The 10,881-nt window shown below is 56.6% G+C and overlaps 1 protein-coding gene across 1 annotated transcript; it reads left to right on the forward strand.

The window, feature by feature from the left end:
* Positions 1–1,469: 1,469 nt before the first annotated feature.
* Positions 1,470–9,358, forward strand: RHO (rhodopsin). The gene is made up of 5 exons (XM_084902628.1): positions 1,470–3,625; positions 5,208–5,376; positions 6,680–6,845; positions 6,937–7,176; positions 7,938–9,358. The coding sequence occupies exons 1-5, from the start codon at positions 3,073–3,075 to the stop codon at positions 8,046–8,048; spliced, it is 1,239 nt and encodes a 412-aa protein (XP_084758754.1). The 5' UTR covers positions 1,470–3,072; the 3' UTR covers positions 8,049–9,358.
* Positions 9,359–10,881: the final 1,523 nt, after the last annotated feature.

Consider the following 10,881-nt stretch of genomic DNA (forward strand, 5'->3'; position numbering starts at 1 on the left):
GTGCCAGCCCTGCCCTTGGAACAAGCAGGAGCTACCACTGGGTGAGGGGCTCACTGTGGGCCAGGCTGTTATCCTAGCACTTCCTGATATTCCTCCACCCAGACTCCGGAGCATCTTCCTAAAATGGGAACCTGATGACACGCCTCCCCTGCTTGCAGTTAGTGCCCCCTGCTGCCAGCCAGCTAGCACCCAACCGCTAGTCCTCCCTTCCCCTGCCACGCTTCCTGGGGCCTCAGCATCTTCACAACAGCCGGCCCATACCTCCCTTGGCCTTGGCTGTCTAGGTTGGGGGGTCTCTCGGGCTCCCTCTTGGTCCACATCTTGCTACTCTGAGCCCCCACTTGAGGCCGAGAACAAATTCCCACCTCTCATGGTTATTTGCCTCGTTTGCTGCTGCCTGAGACCAGGAGCTCCCTGAGGGCAGGGACCATGTGGGGCTCATATCAGTGTCCCGAGCACCCAGCCCTGGTGTCCGGAGGTGTTTGGCAAATGTTGGGTTAGGAGGAAAAGAGAGAGGGGGAGGAAGAGAGGAAGAAGGAGGAGGAGATGGGAGGAAAAGAGGAAGGAAGGGGAGGAGAGTCCATTTGTCCCTTTCCTTCTTCCCCCTTGACATTCTCCCCTCAGTCTAAGGCCTCGCCCAGCCTGGTGACACAGTCGGGCGTGACTCAGCCAGTGAGGGGAAGCAGGAAGGAGGAGGAAGCTGCTGCTGGGCAAGCAGCACCTCCATGCAGAGGCTCAGGAGCTATCTGTGCCCTCCAGCTAGACCCTAACCCATGCCCCTTTACCTCACCCTGTGAGGGCGGAATTGTTAACCTCTCACAGAGGAGGAACTGAGACTTAGCGAGGGCAAGTACTTCCTGCGGTCACTGAATGCGTTCACTCTTCCCACCAATGGTTGTTGAGCACCTACTCTGTGCCAGACCCTGGGGACACATCAGGGAACAACACAGACAGGAACCCCAGCTTGTACCAGTTCCAGGAAAATGATTCTGCTCCTGCCACATGCTGGGCACCAGTCCGGGCTCTGAGGTCCCCGTGGTGAGGAGACAGACCCCGCCCACGTGACAGCCTGGGAGATGGACCAAAAGCACATGAACAGAACACGAGTTAGAAGCTTCCAGGCTGTCATAAGCATAGGAAGGTGCTGAGGTCGAGGGCTCAGCCCAGCCAGGGTGGGGCCGTGTGGGGGCTGGTGTTGACTCAGGGAATCCAGGGCTCCTCCTACCAGGGGCCAGGCTGTGTCAGAATCAAACCCTCCACCTTGACCTCATTAGCGTTGGGCCTAATCACTGAGCCAAGCGCCTTAAACTGCAAGAGGTCACACCCCACCCACCCTGCCATGCCACCCTCTGTTCATCCCACCAACACACATTTCATCAGCCCTTCGGTGCGGGTCCTGACACTGCCCGGAGAGACAGGGGCCTGGAGCCCCAGGTGGGCTTGAGGGAAGGGGGCACTTTTTTTTTTTTTTAGCAGACAGGTCTAGGATGCCCAGGTAGAAAGAGACATTGGATGACAGAAAGCTCAAGGGATAGAAGTCTCAGAGACAGGGACACTTCCCCGCTGGCCTTGAAATTCCGGTCACAGGGCCTTTGCGCTTGCTGTTTCCTCTGCCTAAACATCCCCGGCCCCAGATCTTGGCACTGGCTCTTTCCATCGCTGAGTTCTCAGCTCAAACCTCACCTTCCCCAAGACTTTCCCGGGGCTGCTCTAGATAACAGTGTCTTGGGGATGCATCATGATATGAACTTTTCCTGTATATGTTTTGCTTCATTACTTGTTTGTAATGAAATGCTTCCTGCAGACAGGGGCTTGGTCCTCCTTGTCCACTGTGTCTCCCAGAACAAAGCAACTTGGTCGATGTACATTTGCGGCTGGACAAGCACCCTGCATGCCAGCACTCCCAGCTGCCCCCTTTATTCCTAGGAGGTGTCATTGCATTCCTGTCACAGGTGAGGCCTCCATTTGGCCCCAAAATTCATCCTGCTACTCTGGGACCCACCCTCGAGGGGCTCTATGGTACCCGAAGCCCACTGTGCTAGCCCAGGCTGACCAGAATCCCCGGACATGCCCGTGTGCCACAGTGCCCAGCCAGTCCTGTTTCCGGGGCCTGCCTCCCCTTCACACTGGAGTCCCCAAGAGGCCAGGACTGCACCTGCCCTGCTCACGGCAATGATCTGGTGCCCAGCGCAGGGCTTGGTACACGGTCTGCCTGCTGGATGCAAGGCATTGCTTCAGCATCCCTGAGAGCCTTTGTCCCTCCCTGCTTCAACCCCTTTCCTGTCCCCTTCTCCATCTTGGCTCCCTCCGATCCTTCTATGGAGGCATTCGTGTCACCTTTCTGTCCCTGAGATCTGCCCAAGCCACTTCCCACTGCCCTCAGCGGGGCCCCAACCCACAGGCAGCCACAGCCCAGATGTGCCTCAGGCCTCTGCCTAGCCTTTGTCTTAAGTGTGTGCTATCTTCCCAACTTGGCAAAGTGCTCCCCTCCCTCAAAGACCCAAACATCACCTCCCTGGGCGCCTCTGCCAAGCAGGCACCTCCCCTCTCTGGGCTGGGGTCCTCCTCCGTGACCTGCACACAAATAAGTGAGTGAGTGAATTCCCATTCAGTTGAGCTCCTGGGCTATGTCAGGCTGCGCATCTGGCAGGATGTGACCTCTGCCCTCACGAAGCTCAAAATCTGGAAGATGGGCTGGTGTGTGTCCAGCACCTGGATGGGCCAGGGGCTGAGTGAGGGGATGAGAGACCGGGAGAGTAACCAGAGCCTCTGCCCACTGGGAGCGCACGATCCAGGTGGTGGAAGACCAAGCCAGCTCACACCAAGCCAGAGAGGAATGGGCTGGAAGTCTGAGGTCCCATGCCAGGCCGAGGCCATCAGGCTGAGATGGGGAGAGATTCCTAGGGGCAGAAGAGTGGGTGCAGGCATCCTGTGCTTCCCCGGGGTCCCCAGCACCTCCCCTTCCCAACCTTGGGCTTCCACCTGGAGTCACCTTGGCCCCTCTTGGGAAGCCAATTAGGCCCCCGGTTGCCCTTCCACAAATAGTAAGTGAGCACCTACTCCGGGATTAGTATGATTAATAACGCCCTCAATCTCCCAGGTGCTGATTCAGCCAGGAGCTTAGGGAGGGGAGGTCACTTTATAAGGGCCTGGGGGGGGTCAGGCCCCGGAGTTGTCCAGCCGGAGCCCTGTGTGGCCAAGCTCAGGCCCCAGCAGCGTTCCTGGGTCAGAGCTGCCCCCGGGGCGGCCGCCGGGACCTCCGCCATGAACGGCACAGAGGGCCCCAACTTCTACGTGCCCTTCTCCAACAAGACGGGCGTGGTGCGCAGCCCCTTCGAGTACCCGCAGTACTACCTGGCCGAGCCCTGGCAGTTCTCCGTGCTGGCCGCCTACATGTTCCTGCTGATCGTGCTGGGCTTCCCCATCAACTTCCTCACGCTCTACGTCACCGTCCAGCACAAGAAGTTGCGCACGCCTCTCAACTACATCCTGCTCAACCTGGCCGTGGCCAACCTCTTCATGGTCTTCGGCGGCTTCACCACCACCCTCTACACCTCCATGCATGGATACTTTGTCTTCGGGGCCACGGGATGCAACCTGGAGGGCTTCTTCGCCACGCTGGGCGGTACGCGTTGTGGTGCGGACGGCAGGGGTGCAGGAGCCAGGGGCATGGAGGTGTCTGGGGACAGGTCCAGGCTTAGAGATGGGGGCTCAGAGGCCTTCTGCCCTCTGCAATCATTGGCGTCATCTAACGTTCAAATACTCGGTGATGATGAGCTAGGCTGCCAAACGGGAAGGGCAAGCATTGAGCGCTGTTTAATCTCACTTGAGTGGTGCCTTTGTCTTGCTTTTGAGCGAGGAAACAGCATGAGAACTCAAGGGCCTTGCAGGGGTCACGTCTCGGCAGCAGGGGCAAAGCTGTGCTCCAAGCCCACTTCTGTGGGCCCCGCAAGCACGTTCAGTTCCCCTCAGAGCAGACGCGCTGGGTCAGACCCATGCCAGGCATTGGGGAGAGAGATGGACAAGGTGGGTCCCTGTGCCCAGAGGCTCCCAGCTCAGGGTGGGATGCAGACTCTCCGTCCTCCAGCCATTGGACTTGACCTGCGCTGAGCCATGGGCTGAGTCCCTCCCCAGCCCACCTCCAGCCTCTGCCAGGCATGAATGCTTTCTGTGTTGAGGAGCTCATCTGCTTCCGAAAACCCTCCCATAGGAGGCCTGAGACCTGAGGCCTGAGGTGTGGTCTGTAGCTTTGGAAGATGCTTTTAAAAGTTTCTTTGATTGGAAAACTGACAGGAGTGCTGCAAAGACAATAGATCCCACTTAGCAGATGAGAAAACTGAGGCATGGAGAGGGGAAGACTCGTTTAAGGATATGCAGGGCAATGACCAGAGATCCTAGGTCTCCTGGCTCAGATTCAGGAATGTTCCCCGCCCTGCCCCTGCCCCTGGGACATAACACCAACCACAAGGATGCTCTGCTGCCTGTCTTCTCTCGCCCTGTTGTGTCCAGGTTGCTGCCTCAGCCCTGTTCCCCTGAATCTCTGGCTATCCCTGGGTGTCAACTTCAGTGACCACAGATCATTTGGTCTCAGGCCAGAAGGCAGGGGCAAGGCAGGCAGACACTTCTCTGCAGGGCCAGTCCCACTTTACAACGATAGCGTCCCCTTTCACTCTCAGAAATGGCCCAGTCTTCTTGATGAATTCTAGGACCCTCCTTCCTGAATGTCTGTGGTGGTGTGCAGCATGATGTCTGAGCTCCATCATTATTTCCTCCTTAGTCCTCTGAGCCAAATGCCATTCATCTTCCTGGCTCCTGAGAGAGGGTCGTACATGCCCCGGTTATTTGTTTTCCCAGAGGGGAGGGGCCCCGCTCTGGAGGGAGGAAGGTTCCCCTGCCTCTGTGACGCCTCTAGACAGGGACTCGGCTGTTGCCCCATGAAGGACACCTCCTCCTGTGAAAACTCCCTGCAGGGCTTCCAGTCCACCCCGATCCCTGATCTGATTTCTGTGTCCTTCCTGAGCCCAGAGCTCTAACTGAACTAAACTAAGAGTTACTCCACTCCCTCTGCCCTGCACCCCTCCCAGTTCTCGATGCCTGACCCCGCTCCACCCTGAGGCCTCACACGAGGCCTACACCCGGTTGCCTCCCTAGCTTCCTCCTCAGAGAGTGGAGTCCGGCAGGCTGACCGACGGCTGACTGCCTTGCAGGTGAAGTTGCCCTGTGGTCCTTGGTAGTCCTGGCCATCGAGCGGTACGTGGTGGTATGCAAGCCCATGAGCAACTTCCGGTTTGGGGAGAACCACGCCATCATGGGCCTCGCCTTCACGTGGGTCATGGCACTGGCCTGCGCCGCACCCCCGCTAGCCGGCTGGTCCAGGTAATGGCACCGGGCAGGAGGGACGGGTCTCCAGGGGTCTTCTTAGGGCCCCCAAGACACACTTACCCCTGGGGCTGTCTGGTTCTAGGCACTGAGCTGGTAACTTTTCTGGGATTGGGGTTTAGGGCAGAGGAAAACAGGATCAGACCTTCATGTTGCCATGGGGCTGGTCCCACCTCCTGAGTCCCCATCTTAAGGAGAATCCAAAAAGTCCAACCCTTCACCTTGGCTGTGCCCCTAATCCTCACCTAAGCCAGGGGCAGATCCCAATCCTCTTTGGTCCAGTGCCCTGCGGGCGGCTTCCTTTGACCTTGGGCCTCAGCACCTGGGGAGGCTGAGCCTTCCTAGGGCAGGTGGTGACTCTGTGGCCCCGGGGACCTGGGTCCTGTGCCTTCTGCGGGTCGTTGTCTCCGAATGGGGCTGAGATGAGAGACGTGGAAAAGGGGAGGCAGTTTGGGAAACTTGACTGTTCCCCTGCTTCCAGGGAACCCCCTCTCCTCCCTTCCCTCCTCGGTCTCTGTAAAAGCTCCCTGCAGGGCTCCCGGTCCAATCAGGACCCCTAATCTGAAGTCATTTTCTGCCTATTGCTGAATTCGAGCCCACCCCCGCTCCAGCCTCTTTCTCTGCCTGGTCCAGTCTGGTTCAGTTACATCCTTGTGAGCACAGACACACCATGTTTTCTGAGGTCGGTGCAATATCACCATCCTTTAGAATCATTGAAAAAATAAATGAAAATCCAACCACATGCCCCAGACGCCTCTCATTCCCCCTCTCCTCTTTTGTGCAAGTATCTCTGAGTTACCCTGTGTGCCCACCTTTGGGCTGGCAGATACTCCCGTACTGTCATTCGGGAAGACCCCGGGCTGTGCAAACTCTCTCAGATGCAGAGGTGAGGAGTGTTTCCCTCCTCCCCACCAGCCTCTGCCTTGCACAGCCCGAGGCCTGGCTCTGGCCACGATCGGGCAGCAGGTCCGGGGAGAAGCCCTGCACAGGCCGGTGGTATGCACAAGCCAGGGGAGAGACGGGCAGGAGACTGGGTCGTGTTCCAATAACACAGCCACCAAACCAATAGTGAAACAAACATGGCGCATTTGAGTCCCTTCTCTCAGTTGATTTGCTTCTCAAAGCCTCGCAGCCAAGCAGACGTTTTATTATCTCCACTTTACAGAGAGGGAAAGTGAGGCCCAGAGCAAGGCCAGCCACACACGGCAGGTCACTCGGGTCAGCTGGCACCTGCTCCCAAGCTCCTCATATGTGGGTCCCCATCATGCCCCCTCCCGTCCCGCTCTCCGCCGGCCGCCAGGTACATCCCAGAGGGCATGCAGTGCTCGTGCGGGATTGACTACTACACGCTCACACCGGAGGTCAACAACGAGTCCTTCGTCATCTACATGTTCGTGGTCCACTTCACCATCCCCATGGTGGTCATCTTCTTCTGCTACGGACAGCTGGTGTTCACCGTGAAGGAGGTACGGTCCCGTGCTGGGCGCCGGGTGGGTGGAGCCAGGCTCCGGGCCCGGAGCGGCGGCAGCCTGCACACCAGGCCCCGTGTCCCCGCAGGCCGCCGCCCAGCAGCAGGAGTCCGCCACCACCCAGAAGGCCGAGAAGGAAGTCACCCGCATGGTCATCATCATGGTCGTCGCATTCCTGGTCTGTTGGGTGCCCTACGCCAGCGTGGCGCTCTACATCTTCACCCACCAGGGCTCGAACTTTGGCCCCATCTTCATGACCATCCCAGCATTCTTTGCCAAGTCATCCTCCATCTACAACCCGGTCATCTACATCATGATGAACAAGCAGGTGCCAGGTGGCGGGGCAGGAGGGTCCATGTCCCCTTGTCTGGGTCTCGGTCTTCCCCTCTGCAAAGCTGGACTGCGGGGTTGGTCTCCCTCAGGGCGTCAGAAGCGCCTGGGAGGAATGCAGATTCCTGGGCTCTGCCCAGACCTGCATTTCGAACCGGTCCTCCGGGTGATTCTGGGGCCGGCTCACGTCAGATGGTTCTGGAGGCCCGCTTTAAAAGTCAAAATCCCAAGCCAGAGAATGGGTTGTACCAGTCTTCATCAAGGAGGAAAAAAAAAAAAAAAAAAGCTAAAAAGTCTTATTCTGAGGGATAAAAGGATAAAGCAGTCCTTTAACATAGACCAGTGTTTCTCTGCAGAATCCAGTGGGGAAAACATGCTCTCCAGTCAGGCATACTGGATCCATCTGCTATTTTCTAGCTGTGTGACCTTGGGCAATGCACCACTCCCATTCTCTGGGCTTCGGGTTTTTCATCCATAGAAGGGGCAAAATTCCAAACTCTTGAGTTAAATGAGATAATTTACAGATGACCCTTGGCACACAGAGGGCGTCACGGAATGTCATTAGTGACAAAGCCCCCTTGCGTTTAGTCCCTGGCATCTCTGAGTGGGGACACATATGTTTAGTACGTTCCCTCCAGAGAGCCAGGTCTGACCCGGAGTGAAGGCTGTGAGGGGCAGAGCGGGAAGGGTCTATAGGCAAATCTTGCCACACACACGCTGAGTGGACCCTGGCTCTGACTCATGCCCCTTGCCTTCCAGTTCCGGAACTGCATGCTCACCACCCTCTGCTGTGGCAAGAACCCCCTGGGTGATGACGAAGCATCCACCACTGTCTCCAAGACGGAGACCAGCCAGGTGGCACCAGCCTAAGCCCTGCCAAGGACTCTGCTGCCGACCGTAGGAGTCCCCCGTCCCCCACCACCCACCCCCAGCTACAGCAACAGCGGCCCCACCAGGATCTGTGCCTGTCAGACCAGGTCTCACAGGCTCCATGAGTTTTAAAAAAATTAACGAGGCTCTCCACTCATCACGAGGACGGCTTGATCTGGGGTCCTGAGTTCCCAGGGGCCAGTGGGACCTCACCCCTCCTCCCCACAACGCATCTCTCAGGACCAGAAGAACTCTTGCCGCCTGGACACGTGTCCCAGCTTAGGGATAAGTACCTAGCACAGAGTGGGGCACATAGTAGGTGCTAAATAAACGCTAGATGGAGGGAGGAAGGCATGAATGGGGGAGTGAATGCAGAGATGGAAGGAGAGTATGTATATCCTCTGGAAACCACCTCAGCAGCAGCAGCTCTGTGGCTGACGACCTCGAGCAGTTGTTTTCCTCCCTGGGCCTCACCTTCTTTCCCTGTGAAATGGGAATCCCGAGTCCCTGGTCCTGCCATTCATGGCTGCTGTGCAGATCAAATGGTGTGTGTGTGTGTATTAAAGCACTTTGTAAAGAAGCTGTACAGATTGTAGTTAACGTTATGAATAACATCAATTAATGTAATTAATTAATTGCTATTATAATTTCCTCTTCATAGTGACCATTTTGAGACTGTATCCAGCCTCAGCAGGTTTTTTTTTTTTAAAAAAATTAGCTGGGTGTCAAGGCCAGACCACATTTGGGGGTTGGGCTGGAGGTAGGGACAGTTGAGTGAATGTAGAATGCCGTCATCAGACCTGAGGAAACAACATTGGACTGGAGTCTGGGACCAAGGTCCCGAGTCTAACCTCTGGCCTGGAGCACCAGCCCCAGGGCCTCCCCTCCCCTGTGCAGCCTGTGAAGAGACGGGCCTTTCTCTCAGCTCTGGAAACCACGTGCTCTGCTACCCAGCCCTCAGGCCACGGCATATCTGGGCCAAGATAGAGCCTCTAGAAGCCAGGCTCACCTGCCCACATTTAATAAAGAGCGGAGTCTCCAATGTCACCCTTGTCTTGAAGAGCTTAGAAACAAAGAGTGGGCAATTTGTTTGGGCCACCTTCGCTGGGGACGTTGACAGGTCCCAGATTCCAGCTCCCTTGCTGAGGAGCCCATCTTTGGCAGCTCCAGCCCATTCCCTATTCTGGAGAGCCCTTGCTCTAAGGCTGGGGCATCAGAATTGAGCTGCCTCAGGCACTGACCTCTCCTTCTTCACATAACCAAAGCTGGAAGCTCTATCTCTCCCCAACCCTGCCTAGAGACTAAGGCAAATTGGGGCATTAAAAGCTCAGCTTCTGTACCTGGTGTTAATGGTAGTGGTTTTTGTTTTGTTTTTTCTGCAGGATGGATTGAAACTGGGCAGCATCCACCTGGTCCCTGACCCTGGATGCCTGGATGGGGCAATCAGCAGAGCCTCCTGGGGGTGTGGGGGCTGGGAGAGGAGGGAGGGAGCCAGCCCACGCATGGGAAAAGTCCCAACTTAGGCAGAGACCCAGGTGACCTGTGAAACTGCAAGTAAGTTTTGTCACCTCTCTGAGCCTTTTTTTGTCTACAAAAGAGAATGTTAAAACAGACCTTGAGGGGATTCAATGAGATAATAGACTACAGTGACCAGTCTTCCCTGTGGGAGACTGTGGACATTACTGGGGACCCAGCTCAGAGCTCACTTTGCTAGGTACTCCATCTGCAAGGGAAACAGGATGGAGACAGAGCTCCCAGAGTTACCCTCATCCTCCACGGAGGGAAAGGGTGGCAGGAGCCTGAGATGGAGAGAGCCCTAGTGCCATGGTGGGGCTGGAGCAGGTACTAGCCTCTATCCTTATCCCTCTTTACTCTGTCTCCTTGAGTGACGTCAGTCAGGATTCTTTTGGCTGCAAGTGACCAGAAATCCCTGTGAGGGCTGAAAGTAAAGGGGAAAACCATTGGCTGCCATACACGGAAAGCCCAGGACTTTGGGAACAGCTGCAGACAGTTGCTCAGATTATGTTATCGGGCTCCTGTGTCTCTTCTGGCTGCACTCTCCTCCGTGTTGGCTTCACGCATAGGCTGACTGTTCCAAGAGGAGGGCAGGAACGGCAGCCAGTTGTTCCAGGCCCAGCAAGCCCTGCAGAGAGTGGGCTTCTCTTTCCCGTCAGTTCCAGCAAATGTCCCAGGAAAGGCCCTCATTGGCCAAGCCGAGGTCACCTGATTGTCCCTGCAGCCCAATGTTAACCCCACATACACCAGATGGTCTGAGAGAGGGGACAGAAAGGGGCCCAAAGGAAACCTGGGGGGGGGGGGTGGTACCAGAAGGAAGAGAGTGGGAGGCAGGGTGGGCAGAGAGTCAGAGGCCCAAAGAGGATGGACTCGGAGTCACTGAGATTTGGCTAGATCAGGTCCCTCCCCACATTGGGACACGAGAAAGAAGGTTCCCATGGCTGGTCCTGCAGGTTACTGTCCCTGTCAGGTGCTGTGTTGGGCCAGGCACAGCAGTGGGAGGGACGTGGCATTTAAGCCGCCCTGTCTTGCAGGCTGCCCTGCCCCCTCACTCCCCCACCCCACCTCACTTATTCCGAAGAGTGGTATGTCTGCCTCAGCCTCACATCCAGAGGAGAGAATTACTCTAAAACCAGAACTTCCTGTGGTTTTTCCTGGTAGAGAGGAAAGCCTCTTTATTTCTTTAATTTACAACTGATTTGGCAGCTACGTGTGGGGCACTTGCATAGGGAAGGCAAAGGGCTGCTGACTTAGCCCAAGAGGAGGGTATTATCCACCTCCTCTCTCGGCTCCTTGCAGCCCACAGGTTTATGGGACG

The sequence above is a fragment of the Pipistrellus hanaki genome (genome assembly GCF_964339955.1).
Source record: "Pipistrellus hanaki genome assembly, chromosome: 13".
NCBI lineage: Eukaryota > Metazoa > Chordata > Mammalia > Chiroptera > Vespertilionidae > Pipistrellus > Pipistrellus hanaki.

Excerpts from the sequence above, each read along its gene's own strand:
- RHO (XM_084902628.1), top strand. The coding sequence starts at position 3,073 with ATGATTAATAACGCCCTCAATCTCCCAGGTGCTGATTCAGCCAGGAGC. Across the intron at positions 6,846-6,936 it reads TGGTGTTCACCGTGAAGGAG|GCCGCCGCCCAGCAGCAGGA; the intron begins GTACGGTCCCGT and ends GTGTCCCCGCAG. Across the intron at positions 7,177-7,937 it reads ACATCATGATGAACAAGCAG|TTCCGGAACTGCATGCTCAC; the intron begins GTGCCAGGTGGC and ends CTTGCCTTCCAG.